This window comes from Thalassophryne amazonica, chromosome 5 (assembly GCF_902500255.1).
Source record: "Thalassophryne amazonica chromosome 5, fThaAma1.1, whole genome shotgun sequence".
Classification (NCBI taxonomy): domain Eukaryota; kingdom Metazoa; phylum Chordata; class Actinopteri; order Batrachoidiformes; family Batrachoididae; genus Thalassophryne; species Thalassophryne amazonica.
The window spans coordinates 83,831,514-83,858,547 of record NC_047107.1 but is presented as its reverse complement, the minus strand read 5'-3'; the positions used below and the strand labels follow the sequence as shown (position 1 = coordinate 83,858,547).

Here is a 27,034-nt window from a genome sequence, read left to right as displayed (position 1 = left end):
ACTTTTTGCAAGTTAAGGTAGTCCAGAGTGTTTTAACTAATTATATATGTACACAAGCTATAACTATGGATAATTAAAAATTCTTTGTCAATAATCCATTTATCCTAAGTGCATTACATTTTTGTTATTTATACAAACATATCATATTGTGCAAAAACACAAACAAATATCAACACACATTTAAAAACAAAATTCTGCCAAAATCAATAACAAAGAAATTTGATTTAACACAGCAATATAATTTATATATATATATATATATATACACACAGTGTAAACTTAAAATGTTACATAAAACAATTTAAAACTAGACATCAACTAAGAAAAAACGAGTTTTACATTTAGATTAGGAAAAAAGCCATAAATATCTGATTGTTTACATTTGAAACTTAGTTCTTATCCCATTTGTTGTATTTATGGAATCATGTATTGGGCTGTTAGCAGGGACTACATTTGTCCGTTGCTACGATGGATTTCCATCAGTTGGAATCCAGAAACTCCACTCTGAAGAAAAAAAAATTGTGTTGGTGGGTGGGTATTTTGTATGCACACACAAAACGGATCCACTGTGCTGTCTGGAGGCTGTTGGCAGGAAGTTGGAATGAAATGGAACATATATTTAATTTGGTGAAAGCTGGAACAAACCATTCAACTCGAAGCGAAGCCGAGTTGAATGGATGTTTGGTATGTTCCAGCTTTCACCTGATGAAATATTTGTACCATTGAACTCAAACATTCATTATTTGTATATCATCCTACATGACGCTCTCAAATATGAAAGAAATTCAATCTTTTTTTGACAGTTTGAATTTTTTGAAAATTTGTTCAATGTTAAAGGATAGGGATTTTTCCAAGATTTTTCCTGACTTTGATCTTTGATGTCCATCCATCCATTTTTTTCCACTTTATCCGGAGTCGGGTCGCGGGGGCAGCAGCTCAAGCAAAGCCGCCCAGACCTCCCAATCCACACACACCTCCCCCAAAGTGTTACCAAGCCAGCCGATAGATGTAGTCCCTCCAGCGTGTCCTGGGTCTTCCCCGGGGCCTCCTCCCAATGGGATGTGCCCGGAACACCTCTCCAGCGAGGCGTCCAGGGGGCATCGGCAAAAGATGCCCGAGCCTCCTCAACTGACTCCTTTCGACGTGGAGGAGCAGCGGCTCGACTCCGAGCTCCTCACGAGTGACCGAGCTCCTCACCCTATCTCTAAGGGAGCGCCCAGCCACCCTGCGGAGGAAACTCATCTCGGCCGCTTGTACTCGCGATCTCGTTCTTTCGGTCATGAGCCAAATCTCATGACCATAGGTGAGGATCGGACCGTAGATCGATCAGTAAATCAAGAGCTTTGCCCCCTACTCAGCTCTCTCTTCACCACGACGGTCCGATACAGTGATCGCATCACAGCAGATGCTGCACCGATCCGTCTATTGATCTCACGCTCCATCCATCCCTCACTCATGAACAAGACCCCGAGATACTTAAACTCCTCCACTTGAGGCAAGGACACTCCACCGACCTGAAGAGGGCAAAGCACCTTTTTCCGGTCGAGAACCATGGTCTCGGATTTGGATGTGCTGATTCTTATCCTGGACGCTTCACACTCGGCTGCAAACCGCCCCATTGCACGCTGAAGGTCCTGATTTGACGAAGCCAACAGAAACACATCGTCTGCAAACAGCAGAGACGAGATTCCGTGGTTCCAAAACCAGACCCCGTCTACACCCTGGCTGCACCTAGAAATTCTGTCCATAAAAATAATGAACAGAACTGGTGACAAAGGGCAGCCCTGGCGGAGGCCAACGTGCACTGGAAAAAGGTTTGACTTACTACCGGCAATGCGAACCAAGCTCCTGCTGCGGTCGTACAGGGACCGGATAGCCCTTAGCAAAGGACCCCGGACCCCGTACTCCCGGAGCACTCCCCACAGGGTGCCCCAAGGGACACGGTCGAACGCCTTCTCCAGATCCACAAAACACATGTGGACTGGTTGGGCGAACTCCCATGAACCCTCGAGCACCCGATGGAGCGTGTAGAGCTGGTCCAGTGTGTGCTGTGACCAGGACGAAAACCACACTGCTCCTCCTGAATCCGAGGTTCGACCATAGGTCGAATTCTCTCCAGTACTCTGGAATAGACCTTACCAGGGAGGCTGAGGAGTGTGAGCCCCCTACAGTTGGAACACACCCTCTGGTCCCCCTTCTTAAACAGAGGGACCACCACCCCGGTCTGCCAATCCAGAGGCACTGTCCCTGATCGCCACGTGATGTTTCAGAGGCGTGTCAGCCAAGACAGTCCCACAACATCCAGAGACTTAAGGTACTCAGGACGGATTTCATCCACCCCAGGAGCCTTGCCACCGAGGAGCTTTCTAACCACCTCGGTGACTTCAGCCTGGGTAATGGATGAGTCCGCCTCTGAGTCCCCAGTCTCTGCTTCCTCTTCGGAAGACGTGACGATGGGATTGAGGAGATCCTCGAAGTACTCCTTTTCACCGCCCGACAACATCCCCAGTCAGGGTCAACAGCTCCCTACCCGCACCGTAAACAGTGCTGGTGTAGAGTTGCTTCCGCCTCCTGAGGTGTCGGACGGTTTGCCAGAATCTCTTCGAGGCTGACCGATAGTCCTCCTCCATGGCCTCCCCGAACTCCTCCCAGACCCGTGTTTTTGCCTCTGCGACCGCACGGGCTGCGGCACGCTTGGCCTGCCGGTACCTGTCAGCTGCCTCTGGGGTCCCACCTACCAACAAAGATAAGTAGGACTCCTTCTTCAGCTTGACGGCATCCCTTACTTCCGGTGTCCACCACCGGGTTCGGAGATTGCCGCCGCGACAGGCACCAGAGACCTTGTGACCACAGCTACTAGCGGCTGCATCGACAATGGAAATGGAGAACATGGTCCACTCGGACTCCATGTCTCCAACTTCCCTCGGGATCTGGGAGAAGCTCTCCCGGAGGTGGGAGTTGAAGACCTTGCCGCCAGTCGTTCCCAGCAGACCCTCACGCTACGTTTGGGCCTGCCAGGTCTGACCGGCTTCCTCCCCTCCCAGCGGATCCGACTCACCACCAGGTGGTGATCGGTCGACAGCTCTGCCCCTCTCTTCACTCGAGTGTCCAAGACACGTGGCCGAAGGTCAGATGATACTACTACAAAGTTGATCATCGACCTCCGGCTCAGGGTGTCCTGGTGCCATGTTCACTTAATGGACACCCTTGTGCTCGAACATGGTGTTCGTGATGGACAAACTGTGACTAGCACAGAAGTCCAACAACCGAACACCACTCGGGTTCAGATCGGGGAGGCCGTGCTTCCCGATCACCCCCTTCCAGGTCTCACTGTCGCCGCCCACGTTGGCGTTGAAATCTCCCAGGAGAACAATGGTGTCCCCAGTCGGAGCGCTATCTAGTACCCCTCCCAGGGACTCCAGAAAGGTCGGGTACTCTGCACTGCCACTCGGCCCGTCGGCCGAGACAACGGTGAGAGACCTGTCCCCGACCCGAAGGCGTAGGGACGCGACCCTCTCGTTCACCGGAGTGAACTCCAACACATGGCGACTGAGCTGGGGAGCAATAAGCAATGCGACCCCAGCTCTCCGCCTCTCCCTGTGGGCAACGCCAGAAAATTGAAGCGTCCAGCCCCTCTCCAGGAGTTGGGTACCAGAGCCCAAGCTGTCCGTGGAGGTGAGCCCGACAAAATCTAGTCGATATCTCTTAACCTCCCGCACAAGCTCAGGCTCCTTCCCCCCAGCGAGGTGACATTCCACGTCCCAACAGCCAGATCTTTGATGTATGACCTTGAAAAATTTATTTTGATCAGTTCTTGCCTGTAGGATATCAATCCTCTGTAAAAATTTCACAATGACATGAAAAATTGTGAGCTCCAGGCTGTTCACAAATGAACAAGGACAAAAACATTATCTCCAGCCCAACTTAATTGGCAGCGGTAATAAACATTTTATTTCCCTGTCTTACGTAAAGTAAGATTCGACCCCGAAGTGCTAGCTCAGTGATTTTACAATAAATAGATTAGAAAGCCGGTAGGAGTTAGAAATTATGTTGGGTAATTTCATTATTTTATTGTGTGTTTTTTTTGTTTGTTTTAGAAAGTAGACCGTGATTACCAGAGAGCTTTTTATTTTAGTTTTATTTTAATCTTTTACTTGACTGAAGCTGGCATTGAGAACAAGGCTCTCACCCGAACCTTTCGGTGAAGCAACTAAAAACCACTGGAGTTGGTGACCAAAATTTTGCAGATTACAACAAGATTTTGTTGACTGAAGGTGAAGTAGAAAAACTCTCAAACTTGTGGATTAGTGAGAAAGAAAGGCCTTGGGTAAGAAAATCGTGTTAGTTTGTATTGATCAGTGAGGTCTGCCAGGGTTTTAATAGATAACACCACAATGAACTGGGTGCAACAAATGGCCAAAAAAAAAAAAAAATATTGGTAAATTTGCTGTGTTTTAAGTATCAGCAGTAAATTGATAAATGGCCATTGTAATTTGAACTGATGGTATTAAGGAATGGAGAGATTTTTACTGGCACCAGTTTTGAAAACAGCTTGAGCTTCATAAATTCAGCTAAAACAAGAGCAATCAGAGATTTCTGATGTCCGCCAATCCGGATTCAGATCACCTCCGAAATTCAGTGGAGTCTTCCATGCCCTAATATGTATCTGTGGTGCAAATTTAAGTAGTAGTTTTGACGTAATCCTTTAAAGCTTATATAAAGTGACATCTTGATTCAAAATCTGGAAATTTAATGGAGTCTTGCATGGCTTAATATCTGTCTGTGGTGAAAATTTCGTCAAAATCCATGCAGTAGTTTTGACATAATCCTGCTAACAGACAGACACAGACAAATAAATAAATAAACACATGATTTTATTATGTCCTTGGTGGATATAATAAAATGATAAAAAATAAATTTAAATATTAAAAGCATGCACTAAAAATGATTTGTGTAAATGGTCATTATTAATATGAATAAAACCAGTCAAGTGTTGCAAAAAGTTTTTTTTTTCTAAGTAGACTTCAAATGGTGCTGGAATTGTGTAAAATCAATAGAAAAGGCTATTGAAATGCTGCCCCCTACAGGTCTGGAGTGTTTAAATGAATTGTAGGTCAAAGCCTTTTCACAATTTCATGGCTACATTAGGAACCTGTAGCAATGGTTAGTTGGGGGGCTGGTAAGGCGACTGAAATATCTGTAATTTAATAATACTGAAATCTTTTTAGCAGAAGGGAACAAACACTGTACACCATTTATCTACATTTTATAGTAGCCCTTTAAGTTGCTATGCAGTCACTTCATGTAGGGTTTAACTTAAAGTAGACCTGCATTGAAATAAATGTGGTCAGATCTCAGAAAAAAATAGCTGATATGTATTTATAAGACCCTTGTGAATGCAGTAAAGTAAATCTGCAAGCCCAGATTTGTAGTTCAGCGGAGAAATCTTCGTTTAAAAATGACAAATTTGCAGCTAAAATTTGGCCCTCTGCGAAAACTGTTTGTACATCCGGGTCATTGCCGTGACAAGAGGGAGAAGACGGAGCGCTAGCGCCTTCAGTCCTATCCCGCATCGAAATTGATTTTATCTGTTAGTAATGTTACTGTTATACACATCCTGGTTTCAGCATCCAAAAGTAAGCTGCAATGAATGCGAGATACAGCTCTGCATGCTCAGATCGGTGGCGACATTGACAGCGGGCGACGTTCTTCCCCGACCCTTACGCCGTGCTCTCACTGCCTCCGATGCGCTTACCAAGTCTGCGGGCTCGGTAAACACCACAGCGGGCCACTCACACCGCCCCCGTGTCTGCTGTGCAGAGCTGCGGCCAACTCCAGCACCACCTCCCTGTCTGCTGAATGGAGGTGCGGCCAACTTGGCAACAAGTCCAGAGACTACACTCGCTGTTTTGATGTGGAGCGCTCCGGCATCCCGCAAGGATAAACTTCTTACGGAAAAATCCACAGTGCCACACAGTCTCGGTAATCGCAGCCGCAGAGCTCCGTGGCCACTGAGAGAGGTTTGTATCTTTTTAATGACTTGGATTCTTTGCGGGTCCCGCATCCGTACCCCGCAACAGTAACACCGGAGGCTAAAGACAGTAGATTTTCAATGTGACACCACTCAATCAAATGGGCGTATGGAAAAAGTCCCCAAAAATAATTTTCAAGCAAAAATAAAAGAAATGTATACTCACCAAACGTACCGCAAGACAATATGAAATTTTAAAAAAAGTTGATCCTTCCATATAAGACAATAAAAAGGTGCTTTTGTAAGAGATGCAAACTGACGTAAATCCACAAATTACAGTTGGCGCGTGCAATGCATGCTGGGATAGAGTCTTCTCTCTTGTGTCTCGGCAACGTCCCGGTTGTGCTGACAGTTTTGCGGAGGACCAAATTTTAGCTGTAAATTTGTCATTTTTAAATGAAGTTGTCTCTGTTGAATGACAGATCTGGGCTTGCAGATTTACTTTACTACATTCAGAAGGATCTTATGTGTAAATATGTCATTTTTTGGTCCAAAGATCTGACTGCATTTATTTCAATGCAGGTCTACTTTAAAAGGAGGAGGAAACAGCTGAGAAAAAGGTTTCTGACTCAAACTGAAAACCATTTCAGTCAGTTTATTTATTTTAAACTTTAATCCATGTTGGCCTTCAAGGTAATAAGATTTTTAATTTAATTGGCAAAATTCTCTGAAGCGTTTTTATTTTGATCAGTTAACATTTGCAAATTTCGGACTTATTTTGCTGACAGACAAATGAAGCAAACAACCAAAAATAATATTTCTACAAAAATGCAAGAGTGTGTTAGATTTTAGTACTTGACTGTACATGCAGGCACCAGACGTTTCAATAAATGGGTAGTTTCACCAGTATATAACACACATGTAGTATTCATTGGGTGGTGTCAACATCTTGTTCAAAACATCCTGTTTCCATATTGTACCAAAGAAACATTTTACAACACGACCAGTTCTTAAAATTGTTGTTCATAATTTAAAAAAATGTATATTTAAATTTGTGTTTGTGTCTCTTTATTATCTTTAAGTTACTTCTATTTTATGAGGGGGAAATTATTCCAGATGAATATAATATGGCCAGGTTGATTTTTCTTATTAAATATTGATTTTTGGTAAAGTATAACTATGATGTCTCATTTGAGACACCTGATATTACACAGGTGTGGAGCAGTGCAGTGTTTGGCTCAACCTACAGCCGTAGCATAAATATTCAAAAGCATCTTTTCGCCAGCAACAGAACTGAAAGTCTGACAATTGCTGCGCTTTGGAGTCTTGCTTGGATCAAACTTGTTACACATGCAGCACATTGCTACATGTTGAAATAGGCTTGGAGGTGGTTGCTGGGTATTTGTATTTCAAACTGCCTTTGTACCACTGCCATCCCCTCCCCCACTGCTTTTACCGGGTAGCACATATGCGTGTGTGTGTGTTTGCGTGCATACTGCAGGGCCTTTGACTGTACGATGCTCCTTAAGAACATGTTTCACCTGTCTGTTCCTTCCATAGTCACAGCTGCGTTGCTGTTTAAAGATCACTCGGTTGAATGTCTTCAACATGGCACTCGGCAGCGTTTCCTATAGGTTGTTGGCAGACAGCCTCTTGCAGTTAGCAGGGCGTGTGGCGTTGTTGCATCACAGGACTTTGCTTCACCTCTGAACCCTGCCCTAGCTCTCTGCTTTCCGTTTGGTAGATTAGTGCCACAGCCCGCGTGTGGGTTTGCATGTTTGCTGCACAGAGAAAAGGGGATGTATTTGTAGGATGCAGCAAATGAAGTTGAACCTGATCGCCCAAGTCTGTGGTGCAACGAAGTTTAACTGTGTGGCGTTGCGTTGCTGTTTGAAGTGAACGTACAGGTATATTGTCTTGATCTGTGGAAATGCAGCTCTCTGCTCATCAGTCAGCTCCCGCAAGGAGTCGAGGCTGCGGCTTTGCAGCAGGGCGCTGTTTTTAAAATGCTCCCTCTGTCATTAAGCCACAGTCACTTTTTGAAAAGGTTAATGCTGCACTCAAGGTAAACTGATCCAGTGCCTGAAGGGCAACATCTACCCCGGGTGTCCAGGCCAAGCCCAGTGCTGGCTTCACTCTGTGTGTGGCTCCATATTTGGTCAGAGAATGTCTTGTTTCTGGAGAGTCAATAATTCATTACGGCCCTGCTGACCAGCTATCTTGCCATCTCTCAACCCCCCAGCTAGGTCACATCAGCTTTTGCACAAGAAAATGTTGCCTTTATGCAGCTGAACTTTGCAGTGTATTAGGGCTGCAGCTATTGAATATTTTTGGAATCGAGTATTTTATCGATTAATCGAGTAATCAGATAAAAAAGTACTTTTGTATTTTTAAACTATCAGTAGTGGCAGGGCTCTTCCTAAGCAATGGCACAGTGTTACTGTGCCATTGTGCAGATTTTTAAGTTTAGGATGTTCCCTCTCTCTCTGTTTTCCCAGGTAATTATTTATTTTTTCACATTATTAAGAGTTTTGGAGCTTTGCCAAACCATAAGCCCAGGCGCTCTGTGGACAGGACATTCTTTTTTTTCTTATTGCACATTTAATTTGCACTTTTTATTACTGTGATTTATTCAGTGTTTAGTGTGTATTTCTACATGCCGTACAGAGCAGCTCAAATTCCTTGTTTTCTGTGGATACTTGGTGAATAACAAAGCCTTTGAAAAAACGGCTGTGGAGTGCAACATTTCCACAACAGCTGCACTGATAAATTAACTCTACAGCCTGTTGATTAAAAACTCGTATCAAATCTGAATATAGGCATTTTTTTTTTTTTAATAGTTAAACATGATTCATTTAAAGTGCGCTTCCTTTCGCTTCATCTGCGGAGGTGGAGAGCAGCCAGAGGAGCAAACTACGTTTTAATATATATATATATATATATATATATATATATATATATAAAACACATTGTTTCACTTTAAATGCATAATAAGTCTGTTTCAGACGATCAGCACAGACCCTTTTTCTTAAAAGGCTTTATTTTACTCAGCATGTGGCTTTGTAAACTTGTAGCATCGCCTGCTACATTGATTAGCGCTTACATTAGTTATGGGCATGCTCTACGGTCTTCTTCTGTTTTTTTTTTGTGGGAGTGTTACAGTGCCACCAACAGGCCTGGCATATGTACTACAGCTGTAAACAAAGCTTTTGTAATCGAATTATTATTCAAATTATTCAAATTACTCGATTAATCATTTCAGCCCTACAGTGTATATGTGAAAAAGTCATGTACAGTATTCTCAATGCATTCGTGTTATTTTATAAGGTGTCCTACTGTTTGTGACAATCCAGATGTGCGAGGTCGTAGTGGGTAACATGGCAAAAATAAATAAATAAATAAATAAATGCCTATTGCAATATATTTTAAACATCAGGCGGCATGTCTGCTTTGAAAGTGGCTATGAGACTCTTATCTCAAATGGAACTGGCTAAAAGCATGTAACATTTTGCACACGTCCAGCAGTAGTACTATGTGCAGCTACGACAAAACCCAGCAGTATTATCAATGTATTGCATTGCTACTACTAACTCAGTGGTACTGTGCGCTGATTATCCATGTTTGTATCTGGATTGCTCTATTTTTGATACATGAAATCTCACATTTTCCATGATATTAAGGTCAGTTTTCACCAAAACACAAAATGGAAACAAAAATAATTTTTTTTTTTTTTTTTTTTTTACAAAACCTTTTGTGAAGTAATGGTGCTGGAATACATTGTTAATCACCTCATGATGCAACTGGTTTCTATTGTAGGTACTCAATGTAGGAGTGCCACATTATGGAAATGTCTCGTACCTGTAGCCACATACATTTAAAAAATTTTTTTTAAATTAAATACACTTGGGCCTTCATGCTTTTCACAACTGCAGTGTTGCACATCGTTTCCATAGTATTTGGTATAAACCGTGAACTCTAAAGTTGTCATGGTTCATACGCACTGTCCAACAGAGGCAAGCTGCTGCCGCTGCTGCTGTTAAGTTGGTGGGGTGCAGCACAATGGCCACATCAGAATACACATTCTAGCACACTACAACCCCAAATCAGAAAACGTTGGTATGGTATAGAGAATGCAATTTAAAAAAAAAAAAAAAAAAAAAAAAAAAAAAAAAAAAACCTGTAGTGATTCTTACATTTATTTTGATTTCTATTTTAGGGTATACAGTAGGAACCCAGCATATTTAATGTCAACATCATTTCATTAACATGCATCCCTTCCTGCATTTCAGGCTTGCAACACATTCCCAGAAAGTTTGGATGGTGGCAGTTTAGGGCTTGGAATGAGATTAATAAATTAAATAATTATTTCAAACAGGTACTGTCAACAGGTACTGTCAAATGTGTAAAAATGATGTTCCTGAAAGGAAAAGATTTGCATACGTCGCCCTCTGCAGTGCAAAAAAAAATCATTAAATGGTTCAAGGAATCTGAAGTGATTTCCTTGCATAAAGGGCAAGGGTGCAATACTAAGCTGAGCAACCATGATCTCCCATCTCTCAGACAGCACTGGATGAAGAACCATTATTCATCAATAGCTGATATAACCACATGAGAAAGGGATTACTTTGGGAAACCTTTGCCAAGCACAATAATATAGAGTTTCATTCACAAATGCCACTTAAAACTATACTGTGCAGAAAAGAAACCTCATGTTAACTTTGTCCAGAAGCAGTGTCGATGTCTCTGGGTGCAGAGGCATCTGGATCGGACCATCACACAGTGACAACAATAATTTCTTCTAGTTTCTCCTGTTTTGCTCGGTGTTGCCACAATGAATCCTTCATGGATCTGTATGTTAAACCAAATGCCCCTCCTTATGTACATGGAGAGGATGACATGGGTGGCTCGAACCAGGTATCTTCAAAGGAGATAAGTGTACCAACTGCTGCTTTGATGGCATTGGTCCATTTCTGCCCTGTGGTACTAAACTTGTTTTTCTGGTCAGCACCACTGTTAGGGAAGCTGCTGGTTCCACACTAGTCCCACCCTAACTGCATATAGATCAGCCGTAATCCATTAGCAGCTCCCTGGAATCCAGCCGGCACTGGAGGGGCCGGGGGCGACGATAGCCTTGTGGCTGATGGGGGCAGGAGAGAAAAGGAATGATAGGAAGAGGAGGAGATGGGGGGGGGGGGGGGGGGGGGGGCTTTTTTCCCTCCCCTTCTAGAGCTGGTTTCTCCACTCTGAGCCCAGCCCCCTTTTATGTTGGTCTGCTGGAAAAGCCTCTTGAACACCCCCCCCCCCCCCCCCCATAAAGCCTGCAGAGGTGAGAGCCCTGACTGATATATGGCTTCCTGGTTGGCATTGAGGCTCTTGGTTTTCCAGCAGCCTTCCTCTCCATTCTTGCCCATGCTGTATCACCGTGTAGCACATGCTGACATTAACCACAGGTCTTTGATATACGCTCATTGGGATTCACGTTAGAGACTCTGATGCGGCATACTGTTCCTGCATCTGCAGGCTTCGAAGTGGCTGGAGGACAGAAAGGAAGAGAAAGGAAGAACAGGGGGAGGGGAGTTAGACCATGGAATAGAAGTGTCAAAGTGGACGAGGCAAGCCCAGGCGTGAACCTGAGAGTAATGATCACTCCAGCTGATTGTATCAGTTCATTTAACCGCTCAAACAGAGCTTGCTTTCATATATCAGCTCATTGTTGTCTCTACATCACGTGGCACGGTGCACCTCAGCGGTTCTGCAACACTGTATTTGCATCTACGCATTTAATGAAAATGTTGAGTTCTAAATTTGGATCTGTTGGTGGCACATTGGAAAACGTATCATTGAATGTGGCGAAATGAGCACTTTGTCATGGTATAGGCCACGCCCATTTCCACCTGAGACAATCTTTAGTAATTTTGTGAAACATGCAAGCAGTACCTCTCCAAACCTGTGTGCAGCCTAAATCTGTGTTGTTGTTTTTTTTAAATCCTTGATTCATGAATATAAATTTACTTATTTTGTTTTAACTTTCTTTGTGGACTTCATGGCTTCTATTTTGACAGGTTGTGAAGCCATTTAGTTAAACAAAATGCTATATGTCCTTAACAGATTTAGCAAATGGCATCACATTATTATTCATATTATAAGTATTAGTATTTATTTATTTTTTGAAACTTCATATTGTTCAGGTTTGGTGGAGCTATACCAGTAGGTGGCACAGTACTTTGAGAGTATTAGGGGTACCACAACAGGTCCAGTTGCGTGTGTGTGTGTGTTTTGATTTCTACCTAATATATTTGTATGACTCTATGGCCTCAGAGTTTGATACTTATGGAACTTAGAGGCACCGTGCAACTTTGGCCCGTTGGTGTTTTCTGTTTTGAGTTTTTTTTTTTTTTTTTTTTTTTTTTTTTTTTTTGGGGGGTCACATTTTTCTCTACGGAGCTCCCCCTACAGCTCGGGAGTACATATGTCACAAAACTGTTGTTAAATACTCACTGCCAGCCCTCCCCCTCCCATCACTCTCCATGTGCATTTGTTTTCAACGGAGCCGGCGAGTGCAATCCACGGAGCCGTGTCAAGAAAGCAAGAAAGTGAAAATACAACAGCAAGAACAGCAGGTCTGCATCCATTTTGCATGCTTCTTCATCTTTCAGCTCTTGTTATTCCAAGAAAGCCCAACTGAGGTTGACCTGTGTGTGACCCCTTGCTCAGTTGCATGCTGCTTTTCCTCTTCCTCCAACAGCGGATTTCTTTGCTTTTTGCGTTTTTAACAGCTCTGCCATGACGATGAATATGTAAGAAATAAAGCCTTCTGTGGCTTGTTAAAGCTGCTAGCTCACTGATGCCTCGATAGGGTGGTGGCCTTGTTGTAGTGTTGTAAAGCTATTTGTGTTTCTCACGACAACCGAGACTCTTATTCCAAGGAAACTGGAGTCGGTGTCCATAAAGTTGCAAGGATTTCTTGGTTTCTGATAAGAGATTCCTTGGCCGTTTTCAACAATCATTAACACCTGAGTGTGTGTGTGTGTGTGTGTGTGTGTAAGGAATTGAGAGAGGAAGCATCAAGAAACCCAGTAGTCATCTCTAAAGGAGTTCTAGACTTCTGTGGCTGTGATTGGAGCACTTAAGTGCTCCAGTCATTGCATTGCAGTGATCCTGAATCACGTCACAAGCCTCGGTCCCACTGAATAATGAAGGCTGAAGAAGGAGCCACGCATGGGTGTGGGGTGATTATTCGAAGAATGACCCACATTTTGATCTATCTATGAAGGTGCCACTATGTGCCTCTCTGTACCCCGCATGTGCCGCGTAGCAGCCTCTAGTGAGCCACGACTGACCTGTCATTACAGCCTCGAATGGCTCGCATCAGTCACACTAAGCCACGTAGTGCCATGATAGCGCCATGATAACGCCATGTTGGCACACATTTAGGCATGAGTTTGGTCCAAACCTCCAGCTCTCCCACACCTGGTCCCTTCAAAGTGTGGGTTTTCAATTCACAGCAGCATTTAAAGATGTCCTTTTTTTTTTTTTTTTTTTTCTTTTTTTTTTTTTAAACGCAGTCCAAAAATAGACACTCCAGCACAGTTCCGCAGTTGTGCGCTGTGCGCCAGGCTGCTGTCCACCTGTAATGCACCAGACCAGCTAGACCAGAACCACGGGTTCCTGGAGAGCCGCCTCTGTGCTCCTCGCTGGCTCCGCGGCTCTCTGGCTTTTCTTCTGCGGCTTTAAACACACAAAACTTTGTTTGTCTGTTTATTTCTGCAAAATCGCTCTTTTGCGTGTGTGCTGCTGTTGTCCTTTCATGGACATCCGCCTCTGTGCTCTTTCTAAGTGGCTTCCTTTCCATCCGTGGCTTGCTGGCTTTATTTTTTCCCTGGCTTTAAACACAGTCATTTTTACAACGTGATTCCACTTTTGACTTTGTGTTCATCCGTTTATTTATGCAAAAGCGCTCTTTTGCGTGCTGTGTTCTGCATATAGAATGAGGTGGCCGTTTTATTATATTCACCTGTGGATCATTTTCAGTGTGTGTGTGTGTGTGTGTATATGTATGTATGTATGTATGTATGTATATATATATATATATATATATATTTCTTTATTTCTTCCGCAGCTTACAAGTTATCATGATACAACTTTTAACTTTGTGTTATGTCTTCGCTCTTTTGCGCGCTCTCCACCTGTGTTGCCGCACAGCTCCTGCTCTTAGCTGCTCCACTGGAGTTATTATCTTCCATGGCTTTAAACACACATCCACTTTCACGCAGTCACCCAAATTTTAACTCTGTGTTCGTCCAATATTGACTGAAATATCACTCTTTTGTGAGCTGGCATTCTGCCTAAATGCTCGTTTGAAGCGTGATAAGTCACTGCCTCAGTGCGCACACACAGCGGAGCTCATGTGATCCATTAATTCCAGAAGTGATTAGAGGTGTTTTCAGCATCCAAGGTTTGACAGAAAATGATTAATCCGCTACAAAATAATTATTTTATATAGAGTCCAGCGCACAGAGCAGGTGGAATTGTGTGTGCAAGAGGAGAGCTGTTCCAAAAATAGCCTCTCAGGTCCTGCGAAGGTGCCAGGTGCACGGATAATGGACTTTTTGCAGACTCGTAAGCACCACGCAAATGCCTCTAAGCCGTCGCAGTAACTCATACACAAACCGCCACGCTGTTGTTGCTAAATTTTGAACATCTTGAAATTAGCGCCACGCTCAGAGGAGCCTTGTTAACTGAAGATAATGCCTCTAAGAGCCACTCTGAGCCACTATACTGCCACGATAGCTCACGAAACAAAAAAAACAGGGTGCGTGGCTCCTTCTTCATCCTTCATTATTCGGTGGGACTGCAGCTTACACACATGCAGTTATATTTATGAAGCACCAACTTGTCAGATTTCAGCTTCTTAAATATGTGTTTGTGATGCTTTTCTGTGTTTGACATCAGAGATGTATGTAAAATGAGGTTTTGGACTGTTGGTTGTGGTTAAAAAAAAATCAATGACAAATTCTCCAAGTTTTCACAATTTTATGACGTCAAATAAAGTATGTCAAAAATAGAATATTTAATAACAAATGTGTTACTTAGGTGCAGCGTTAAATCTAGTTATGAGTGAATTCTGTTCAGATAATGTTGAAAATTTGTGTTCTCTGCATTTTCAGATGATAGTTTTGCTACGTTTAGACATCATTGCTGTTATAAAATATGGCTATTAAAACACATTAATGGCTTGAGTTACTTTTTTTTTTCTCTGACAGTAGAAAGGAATGTCCTCCTCTGACCAGTGGAATTATTAACAGTGAAGTAAGTCCCTTCTGCTGCTCCCTTGTTTGCACTTGGTGTCGCCACAGCAAATCCAAGATGGATCTGCATGTTGAATTGGCACAAGTTTACAAGATGCCCTTCCTGACGCAATCCCACATCACATGGGGAAATGTGATAGGGTTGGGGTTTCAAGTGGGAAACTTCCACCCTGAAACCAGGCGGGTCCTTTTATTTAAACAGTGACAGTAGAAATGGCCAGGTACCAGTACAGACTGTAGTTCGACAGTGAATCATACTCTTCTTTGCTAATTCCGTAAAAGGACCTCTGTGAGGGATCGGGTGTTGCAGTCGTTGTTTCAGAGCCACACCCTCCACTCCCCTCCCCTTGCTCATGTGTAGTTTTACCTGCTCAGGTGTCACCTAATCCCTCCCCCGGTCTGTCAGTGCCATCGACCACCACCTCAAAACAATGGGGCAGGGCTGACATTACCATGAACTAATGGAGACGAGCACGAGTTTCCAAAGAGGGCACCTCACCGAAACCTACTCCACAGCGAATGGGAAGAGAAGCTGAGAGCAGGCACCTTAGATAAGTAGTTAGCCCTTTCTTCTTCCCCGCCCCTTTGCCTTTTGTGCCACAACAATGCAATTAAAACTTGATACTTTCAGGGTTGCAGTTTGTTGAAAAGATGAGAGGGAGGGAAGGGCTCCTGTTTCGGAGCTGCCGTGTGATTATGTGGCATGACAGTTTGCCAATTTCCCGCTGAGAGTTAAAAGCTTAGATTGATGCACTCGCAGCAGGCGTTGCACTGCATGCTGTTTGATAGTTAGATCTGTCTCACGTGCATGTACTCCCAAGTCTTTATTAAAAAAAAAAAATCTGTTCTGTTTTCATCTTACCGAGAGGAGATATATTGAAGAGTACACTGAACTTACATAAAATGTCACCGTTACTGAACTTTCTTTTTTAAGCATATGAGGTCTGTTAGAAAAGTATCGGACCTTTTTATTTTTTTCAAAAACCTGATGGATTTGAATCACGTGTGCTTGCATGAGCAAACCTTTTTCATGCCTGTCGATTGCATAATTTCCTGGTAAGCAGCCTTTGTGTGGGACGTGTGCAGTGCGCTTGGCAGATTTTCATTTCAAGGAAAAAGATGGAACGACTGGAAACGCTGCATCAAATTTTGCCAGAAACTGGGCGACAGCCAGGTGGAAACCATTCGGATGATTCAGACGGCTTTCGGTGACGATACTATGGGCATCACACAGATTAAGGAGCGGTACAACCGGTTTAAAGACGTCCGCACAATGGTGGAGAGCGAGCCACGCTCCGGTCGGCCATCAACATGCTGAAATGACCAGATCATTTCAAAGTAAATGCTGTGGTGATGCGGGACCGTTGTGTGACTATCTGAGAAATTGTGGAAGAGGTGGACATCAGCACTTTTTCGGTACATTCCACTGTGACAGAACATTTGGCCATGAAAAGATTGGTGGTGAAATTCATGCTGCTGCTGACGGCGTTGCAAAAGCGCCTCCGTGTTGAAGTCTCACAGGACATGTTGTGACATGCCCACCTCTTCCACAATTTCTCGGATAGTCACACGACTGAAAAGTCACCGAAAGCCGTCTGAATCATCTGAATGGTTTCCACCTGGCTGTCGCCCAGTTTCTGGCTAAATTTGATGCGGTGCTGCTGCAGTCGTCTTTTTCCTTGAAATGAAAATCCGCCGAGCGCACTGCACATGTCCCACACAAAGGCTGCTTACCAGGAAATGACGCAATCGACAGGCGTGAAAAAGTTCATGCATGCGCACGAAGGTTCAAGGTTTGCTCATTCAAGCACATGTGATTCAAATCCATCAGGTTTTTGAAAACAATAAAAAGGTCTGATACTTTTCTAACAGACCTCGTATCTTTTGTTCTACAAAGTATGTGAAATACATGATGTTTAGTAGCCTTTGTACCTGTTTATGTTCTTCTCATAAAATATATTACCAAACTGAAACCACGGAAGACCGCCCCCTTCATGTTTCTATTTATTTGCTATGGATTTTTTGTTTGTTTGTTTGTTTTTGCTTTCTGGTATTATAGAATTTCAATTTTGCCTCTATTTCAGCCAGAAGGCAATAGTGTGGTTCATCAGAACAAACTTGTTGGAGGATTTACTGACCAGGTCGGAAACGCAAAAACAAAAAATTGTTGTTGTGACTGTCCACACTCAGCCACGTGGCCGAACAGGCTCCTCTCACAGAATATTAAATAAGGATGGTGGTGAATGTAAATTTGCACTATACACAGTTTCTCCAGTCAGGGCAGCATGGTGCCACAAGTGGTTTGTGCACTTCTTTCTAAAACCGTAAGTCCCTGGTTCAAGACCTTTTTTTCATCTCGAGTTGCATCAGGAAGGGTATCTGTCATAAATCAATAAAAGTAGTGACCCCCCCCCCCCCCCCCCCCCCCAAAAAAAAAGTAAAGGACAAAAGGAGCAAGAAGAAAAACAGTTGCCCCATTTTCAACCACATAAGCCTCTAACTGCTTCAGAGTTTCCTGTGTGTCTTGATGGCTTCCCTCACTTGTTTCCTTGTTTGGCCATTCAGTTTTTCAGACCTCCCTATTCGACACAGATTATTTCTTACACCGTAGCATTTGTATTTCTTAATGATTGATGGAAATTAAGTCCAACACACATTCAGTGACTTGAAAATGTTTCATCTAATGTTTGAGCCATCTAAAGAAAACTGGCTGTAAAATTGAGGATTTGTATTCAGAATTATTACATGTAGTTGTCTAGTGACTTACGGGATCTGAAGGTGGAGGCACAATGTGTACAAATGGGCATAATTTCTCAGTGGTTGATACGATATTTTGTTAAACCCCTTGAAGTAAAGATAACATTCTAATTTACAGCTACATCTAGATTATTTCACATCCACTGTGGAGGTGGGGAGAGGTAAAAATGCAAACACTGGGACACTGTCCATTTACTTAAGGACCTGAGTGTGTCTTGTGTGAACAAAATTAAAGATGTACCTGGTACAAAGAAATGTACCTGGTCATCAAAAGGAAGGCTTGGAGTTCTTTTTGACAATGTGGGCAGGTTGTTTTTGAATGAATTATGCCACTGCCTTAATATTATGTCCATAATTAAGCACATTTAATTTCTTTTTTCAGGTTCAGGCGTTACATGTGTAGGAAGAGAGAGAAGTTACGAAGGAAGGTGGAAATGGAACTGCCAAATCATGCCAAACAACTGCTGTTGCAACTCAACCAGCAGAGAGCCAAGGGCTTCCTGTGTGATGTCATCATTGTGGTGGAAAATGCACTCTTCCGTGCTCACAAGAATATCCTGGCAGCTAGCAGCATTTACTTCAAGTCTTTAGTCCTCCATGATAACCTTATTAACCTCGACACAGAGATGGTTAACCCCTCTGTATTCAGACAAATACTGGACTTCATCTATACTGGGAAGCTCCTGTCTTCATCAGACCAGAGCAGTGATCAGAACTTCAGTGCCCTCTTAACTGCAGCTAGCTACCTCCAGCTTCATGACCTTGCTGCTCTGTGCAGAAAGAAGCTCAAGCGCAGTGGTAGTAAACCCCTGCCTCGTAAACCCTCCACTCCAGGTCCCCTCAGCCGCCTACGCCTCAACAACCAGCGCCTTTCTTCTTCTACACCTGCTGTCCCCAACAACCACTATCCTCCTACCCCTTCTGATGCTGACCAGCCACAGCCAGATGAAGGCCTTCGGGACAAACTTTCAGATGACGAGATGTTTGTTGGAACCTCTGCAAAGCCTGGGAATGGGGGCAATGGCAGCAGCAATGGAAACCTTAGCAGTGGTGGAAGTGCTGGGGAGCCAGATTTTGGACTAGATCTGTCCAAGAAGAGCCCTCCCTCGGCAGGCACTGCCACTGAAGCCCTCAGCCCACACAGCAACTCTCAAGAGTCCCCTCAGTCTGCCTCAGTATCCACAACCAACAGTGCCTCACTGGATGACTCCTGCACCACCTTACCAGGTGTAGACACCTGTGTCTCAGAGCCCATGGAGATCAACCCCTCCTCCAAAGCCACTGAAGAAACTCAGAACCAGCATGATGGCCCTCCACCCCAGAAGAAAACCCGTCAAGGTTCTCGCAAGAATGAATGGCCTAAGAGAGAAACATCAGGGTTGAAGTCTGAAGATCATGACCGTCCCCTAGTTAATGGTGTGATAGTAGGTCCAAAAGAAAGCCGCTCATCTAGTGGTGGGGTCAACAAATTTGCCTCTGAGCAGTCTTTACAATGTAAAGAAGAGGATGAAGGAGGAGAGAATGGCCAGGACCACAGTGAAGAGAGTGGCCAAAGTGATGGAGAGAATGGAGGAGGTAGAGGGGGCACAAGAGGGGGACGTCAAAATACCAATTATGTGTATCGCCAGGAAGGTTTTGAGCCTGCATTTGGGGACAACCTCTATGTGTGCATTCCCTGTGGTAAGGGCTTCCCCAGCTCTGAGCAGCTCAACGCTCATGTGGAGACTCACACTGAGGATGAGCTCTACATCAAAGAGGAGGGCAGCAACTTTGTCAAAGAAGAAGATGAGGAGGAGGCAGAGGATCTATCAACTCCAGTGGGTCCCTCCAGCTTTGGGTCTGAAATGCGCCCATATAAGTGTACAGTCTGCAGTAAGAGTTACAAAGACCCTGCAACCCTAAGACAACATGAAAAGAGCCACTGGTTGACCAGGCCCTTTCCCTGCAACATCTGTGGCAAAATGTTCACCCAGAGGGGCACCATGACACGTCACATGCGCAGCCACCTTGGCCTCAAGCCGTTTGCATGTGAAGAGTGCGGCATGCGTTTCACACGTCAGTACCGCCTGACGGAGCATATGCGTGTCCACTCTGGGGAGAAACCGTATGAATGCCAACTATGTGGCGGGAAGTTCACCCAGCAGCGCAACCTCATCAGTCACCTGAGAATGCACACCTCACCCTCTTAGAAATGCATCAAGCCAAAGAACTCTGGGAAAAGAAATACATCCCCCCCCACCCAAATTTCTCTACCTTTTTCCATCTCAAAAGCAAAGAATCGCACATGTACACATTGACAAGCAGACAAATGGTTCCATGTGCATTCCAGTTCATGGCGCCTAGGCTAAATGAATGATGTAGCCGTTAGCCGTAGCTGGTGCTTTGTAACGGTTGGACCTTGCTGATGAAAGGATTGGTTTTATTTATATCAGATGATGTCTGCTCACCTCTCAGGAGTTCTAGAGGGACATTTTACTCCGCTGTCTCTCTCCAAAGTCACAAAGCCATGGTGGAGCGACATGAGTACTGGTCAATGTCTGTAAAATGTGAATGTGAGTACTGATGTAATGTCAGACCCTCTCACCTCATACTCTTCAGTTGCCTTCCTCTCTACTACTTTTTGAGCATTTGATTGTTTTCCAAACATATACGTTAAGAATCCCCTTTGTAGTCCAGTGCTATATTGACCAAAAACCAATGCAAACGATACTGGCAATAAATCCGCTAAAGATTATTTTTACCCATACAGCTTTATGTCCTTTAGAATATTGACGATGGGGATCTTGACGTATGAGGAAAGGTAACTGGGGTTTGGAACCATTTTCTCACTTTATCTGCAAGTCCCGAAAGAAGGTTCCAGGTGGGATGACTTTGGATCAAATTTGACTTATTACAAACAACAAATACTTAGAGCTCTCTTTACAGCTGGGTACAGTAGTACCAAGAGGATATTTGTTGGTTTTGCCTGCTATTGTTGCCAGGGTTGAATCCTGCTTCAAAAAATGAACGCTTTGAGGTACCTAATTGTTTTACTTAAGAAAAAACTTTTACTGTTTCTGTGAATGTTTTAAACTGGAAGGTCTAGGATTGTTTCTTGTGTAGGAGAGGGGTTTTGGATTGTATTGGGTGGTATTTTTCTTGGCTAAGGAGAGGATGATTTATACTGAACACGCGTTCAGTTGGGTACGTTTTTTTTTTTTGTCTGTGTAGCGTTCCTCCCCTCAGAAAAAAAAGTCTGTTTATATAGGCTTATGACCTAGCTACCTCTGATTACTCTTACAAACTCTTATGTTGATTAGTTGAAAGTTTGTATGTAATTAATTGTAAAAACAAAATGTGTAGATGACGGTAACTTTTCACCAAATGCTTTAACCTGCCCATCTCTCAACACAGGTTTTTTTTTTTTAATGCCCATAGATGTTACACTTTTACCATTGTTAGCCATTTTATTTTTTAACTTGTCACGTATAGCTTTTTCGGGTGTGCTGCTCAACGCGCCCCCACCTCAAAATGTACTGTAGCATCCTGCCTGGAGTAAATAGCTGTTAGTCTAGATGTATAGTGTTCCAAAGATCTTTTGAATGTTGAGAACAAAGCTAACTAACAAACATTGCTAGACAAGTTCATAACCAAAGTTTTAAAAAGATGTACTTAAGAAGATATATAGCATACTAAATTATTTCAGTTTTTCAATCTTGTTTCTTTGTTTTTTTCCTGTATAAAAAACAATTTATTAAGAATTATATTTTAAGTCCAGACAAAGAAATCCACTGTTTTGATGGCATTTTGGCCAATGACCGAAGCAGCTTTTTGTGGTTTGCAAGGAAAGCTTGTGCTGATTGGTGGGCTGGTATAATGTAAACTTTAACCAACAAAGATACATGGGTAAGGATGAAAGATTGTTCCCCTGGCCATGTTTTTTTTTTTTTTTTTTTTTTTTTTTTTGTAAGTTCCTGTTTGTATCCAGAGTCTTTATCACTTTATGTTCTCTTACTTTAAAAAAAAAAGGACTTGATTACATTGTTTTGTTCAGACCAAAAAAAAGAAAAGAAAAAAAGCTAACCGAAAAAGATAGGAATTATAATCAGAGTTTTAATGTGAAGTTGAGTGTTAAGTTTGTGTTTTTTTTTTTTTTTTTTTTTTTTTTGAGCCAGACTTGTGAAAACGTAATAACGGAGAAGTAGAGGTGCACTGGACAGCTGGAGAACGTGATGTGTTATGCAGCATCTTTGTCTTTCTTTTGAGATTGCTTTCCATCATACCACAAAACAGCATTAAGTTATTTCAAAGCTTAAAGAATTACCTCATCAGAAGTTGGGACTGTTCCCGCTGCAGTTTAATTGAAGCTTGTCCAATGTATGGTCTCTTAAGTTACACTGTGGAACACGAACGTTCACTACAAGTTTTCTATATCGGCATTCCTCTGTACTGTCTTCATTTGATTTTTATTCCTCATGTCACTGCGTGTGAAATATTTGTTCAGATATGGATGCCGCTACTGTTACAATATGGTTTTATAAGGTACCTGCGTCCTGGGCTCCCACACCTGTCACTTGGTTTTTGGTGAATGTTGTCTTGCCATTCTAGACAGTTTCTGTTTCGTGGTTGCATGGTACATCTATGAATTGTTCACACTCCCCCACCACATGTCAAATGTGTTATTTATCGCCTGATGTATTGTTGCTTGTGAACTCTTCTTGCTCGCAGAGGGAGTCCACAGTACTTTGCCTTCAAACATTATTGAACTTGTCAGTACTTGGTTGCAGTACAGCAGAATGTCTGTCAGGCAGTTTTTATTATTATTATTTTTTTTATTTTTTTTTGGTACAACAAGACTTCTAGCCATCACTGCAAATGTTTTGCAGCCACATTTGAGTGCTTGCTTGACATAAAGAAGAAAATGTACGAACTCCAAACTGTGACCACACTACTATTACTACTAGTACTACTACTACTATTCAGATACTTCAGGGATAGCTCTGCATCTGCGAATGCAGACTCTCAGCTACATTTGTAAGACATAGTATTGTATCAGCTTTTTTTGTTGTTTCTTTGTACTATAATCACAGGAGAAGCAGAACACTAGTTTCATATTTAAACAGGGTGGGTGGGTGTCGGGGTGGGCGGGCAATTTTACAACTAACACAAAGAGCCTTGACAAAGGCGAGGCAGCTCGAAACACGTCAACATTTTAGTTCATAAAAACAGTATGTTCACAAATTGTTGCAAAGTTGTACAAAGAACTAAGTAGATTAAAAAAAAAGGAAAAAAAAAAAAAAGCTCATACCCAAATCCACAAACTATTTTTTAAACCAAAGCACATTTGAATGATTATAGAACCATATGTGGCTCTCAAAAAAAAAGGAAAGGAAATAATAAACATGTATTTATCTCATTGTTTACATAAACTTTTTACAGACCTCAGTCAAGGCTCGGCCAGGCAGAGAGGCGTTTTATTTTTTTAAAATGCTTTTCCACAGAGGTTTGCTGCCAAAACAAAGGAGCTGTGTCAAACACGCGGCGTTCTGCTGCATATTCAATTAGGAGGAGGGGTATGCGCTTTTTGGGGTCCCCCCCTCCTCTGCCAGCTGGCTTTGGGGTGACCCTTCGCCCCGGTCTCCCTGCCCTCTGGCCCGTCTTCAGATGAGACTGCAGTGATGGGGGTCGGGCAGCGTGTCTCTGACATATTAATCAAGAGGTATTGTTCGCCGGTGTCTTCAGCTCAGTGTTGTCTGTGTTTACCCAAAATGCACTTGAGGACTGCCCGTGTTGTTGGGGTCTCTTAATACGTATGAGTGGATGGACAGTGCTTGAGTGGTACTTGGGGAAATCTGGAGAATGTAGCTTTTAACTGCATGCAGACAGGTTTATCTTGTAGTCTTAACTGTAAATGTTTTTTCTGCATTTCTGATTTTAAGATTTTCATTATTATTTTGCTTCCCCACCGCCTGTTCTCTGTGGTTAAAAGCGACATCTTTGGCTGGCCGGGCCTCATTTAAAGTTGGTGCAAACACTTGACAGTGTTTTTTTTTTTTTGTTTTTGTTTTTTTTTAAATATCAAATGTCTATTGTCGGTGATGAATGTATTTATTTCTGGTCCTGTCCTCACCTCTGCAGAGACTTCGCTCAGTGTGTGAGACTGAGGTGGTGGCAGGACCCACTCTGTTTTTGTTTTTTGGTAATTTTTCATTTGGAAAATTTCAAGCTGAAAATCAAGACATAAAACATAGCCATTAAAGGGGAAATTTGACATTGTTTAATCTGGGCTCTGTTTTTAGGTGTGATGTTCATCATCTTACTTTGGAGAAAAATAAATTTAAATTGAATCAGGCTTAATTTAGAACAGAAACACCGTCATGAGCTAACCGGCTATATAATGTAATGGAACCAGGCTAGCTATAAACATTTTCTGGGAACTACTACTTGTCAGCACTGAAAAGGTAAAAATGTTATCACAAGTGTTTGGTAGGATTCCAATAGAGGCAAATGTGTGCATGTTTACCTCCCTAAATGCTTAAATGGAAAAACAAAAAACCACAAACCTCTCTTGACTGATTTATACAATTAGCTGCTTAGCTTAGCTTCCTAGCCTTATAGCAGTGCTGCTGCCTGCTGAGGCATCATTATATAAGTTGGTTACCTTTGAGGAGTGAAAAGTCGACCCTAACAACTTCTAAAAAAAAGAGTGCAGGTTTAAAAATGTCAAGCCTCCCCTTTAACCATGGTCTGTTAAGCTGATTTTTTTTTTTTTTTCTGTCTCTCTTTCCATCACAGAGACTTTAGCATCAGCTAAAGCTAGCATTCTGCAAACTTAATTTGTGTAATTCACTGTGGCCATTTGTGCCCATGTGTCACTGAGTTCTCGCTAACTGACTGCACACCAAGAGATGATGAACTTTAATTCTTCGTGTGCATTTGCGGACACGTGGCAAGATGCTGTGACTTGCCCGTGAAGAATGGAGGCTACTGTATTTTTCTAGCCGCTCTGCCTGGGTGTTGCCACGCTTCTGACACCTAAAAAATACACCACAAACAAGCACATAATCAACAATTTGAGCATTCTTTTGTTTTTTGGTATATTTTGTCTTAAACCACTTTTCCATCATGATTTCATGTCAGTTTGCTGTATGCTTGGAGGGTTTTAGAAATGTGGCGTGAGATAGCTTTACTAAGTGCACTTTGTATGTTTTTATTTTTTAAGCCTTTGGGAGAACCCGGGCACTCTTATGTCGGTTACCATTTAACGAGCTGTTTGTTTGTCTTCTTACCTCATTGATGTTTCTGCGTGTTTGTTGAGATATATCATTATGCAGTGTTACTAAAGCTTTAAAATGAATATACAATGCAGAACCTGCTGCCGGGAGACTGTACTCATCTTTTAAGTGTTAAAGCTTTCATCGTTATTTTTTTTTTTCCCCCCCCCTTGTTACACTTTCAACATTGTAGTTACTGTGCCACACTCATCTCCAGGTGTTTTCGTATAGTAACGGGGCTGGTCTGTCTAGTTGTTACCTCGGCAGACTGAGTCAAAGCTCACTTTAAAATGACCTCCTGCTGAAGCTTTACTGTCCCAGGCTTTATCTCAGACACATCTGAACCTGCGCTTTAGCCCTTCGACATTCCCGATATCTTACTGCACAGGTACCCTTCATTTAATTTTATATGTAATTTGTTGCTAGTCCATTGATACTGTGCAGAGTGGACTAAAATGGAAAACGCATTACCTCAAAATGTTTGTGTTTACAGCAACATGCTATTTCGTCATGACACCTCAGCATTTCTAGTTTGTAACCGTCCACCTGTAACTGGAATTTTTTTTTTTTTTTTTTGTAAGGTGTTTACTGGCTTTGAAAGGGCACACTTTCACATTAGCGTGCACTATGTTGATAGAAAGACCCGATTAGCTGCTAAAGAACAAGTACTCGAATCGTTGATTTGTGGAGCATACTGCGGTGTGGGTGTATTGACCTTACACTCTGCTCATCTCGACACCCCCCCCCCCCACACACACACACACACACACACACCGATCAGCCTCTTAATAATGTATCAGTATCTGCGGACTAAGAGTCTCTGGAATGGACGTGCAGGGTCTCTGCTGGTGAATAATTGAGGGCCGTTTGCAGACTCACTCGACATGCTAAAGGTGTATGTGTACTCACATCCACACATGCATACATGCACACACACCACATTCTGGACTTTAGAAGGAAAAACAAAATACATCCCTACATTGGCATTAGTTAGACGAGGTTTTTTTGACCCACTGTGGCATTTGGCAGCACCCAGGCTGAGCTCTCTTTATCTCCCCTCTTCAGAGAGCTTGTATTCAGGTCAGAGCCACCTCTGTGCACAGCGATGGGGCTCGCAAAACTCAAAAGTGTCATAAAGTGTAATACAGCTGACCTCAGCACTCACAACCTTGCAGTCTTAATGTACAGCAGTGAGGGAAAATAAACTGTTATTTTATGATCTTTTCATTAAAAGCTTGATTGAAAACCACAGTTTGTTTTTTGTTTTTTTATTGTATTTTTTGTGATCGTGATGTGCGATGACCATCTCCAAACTGACAGATTTGATGTTTGTCATTTAATCATTTTGGTCTTGAGCAATAAGCCTCAGGGGTATGTGTCTCTGGCAAACATGCAGACTTGTTTGTCGTTACAGTATGTGAATGTGTTAACACACATTTGTAGATGTCACAAATTGCTTTTGCAAATGCTTGCTGCCAACATCCATATGGACCAACAAAAAAAGTCCAGAGGAACAGATGAGTTTCATGAGCTGGCAGTGATTCACCTTCAGTATTTAGGAAGCATTGAGTGGTTTAAAGTAAGGAAGAGAATAGTACCACATGTAGGGGGGAAAAATAATTCTGAGGAATAAGTTAAATTTCAGAGAAAATGCCATTGTTGCAAGAAAAATCAAAATTTCAGAATTTTTTCATGTCCCTACTCCTCTTAGCGTTAAATTAACTTTTCTCCTGAAAGCTGTTTGG

The 27,034-nt window shown here is 42.7% G+C and overlaps 1 protein-coding gene across 1 annotated transcript in view; it reads left to right on the top strand.

Annotated features, from left to right (window-relative positions):
• hic2 (hypermethylated in cancer 2) overlaps positions 1-26,538 on the top strand; it is a 39,119-nt gene extending 12,581 nt beyond the window's left edge. Inside the window, exon 2 of the mRNA XM_034170737.1 lies at positions 18,419-26,538. Within this exon, the coding sequence (XP_034026628.1) occupies positions 18,432-20,225 (1,794 nt within the window). The 5' untranslated portion in view covers positions 18,419-18,431 and the 3' untranslated portion in view covers positions 20,226-26,538. The remainder of the gene's footprint in view (positions 1-18,418) is intronic.
• The last annotated feature ends 496 nt before the right edge of the window (positions 26,539-27,034 follow it).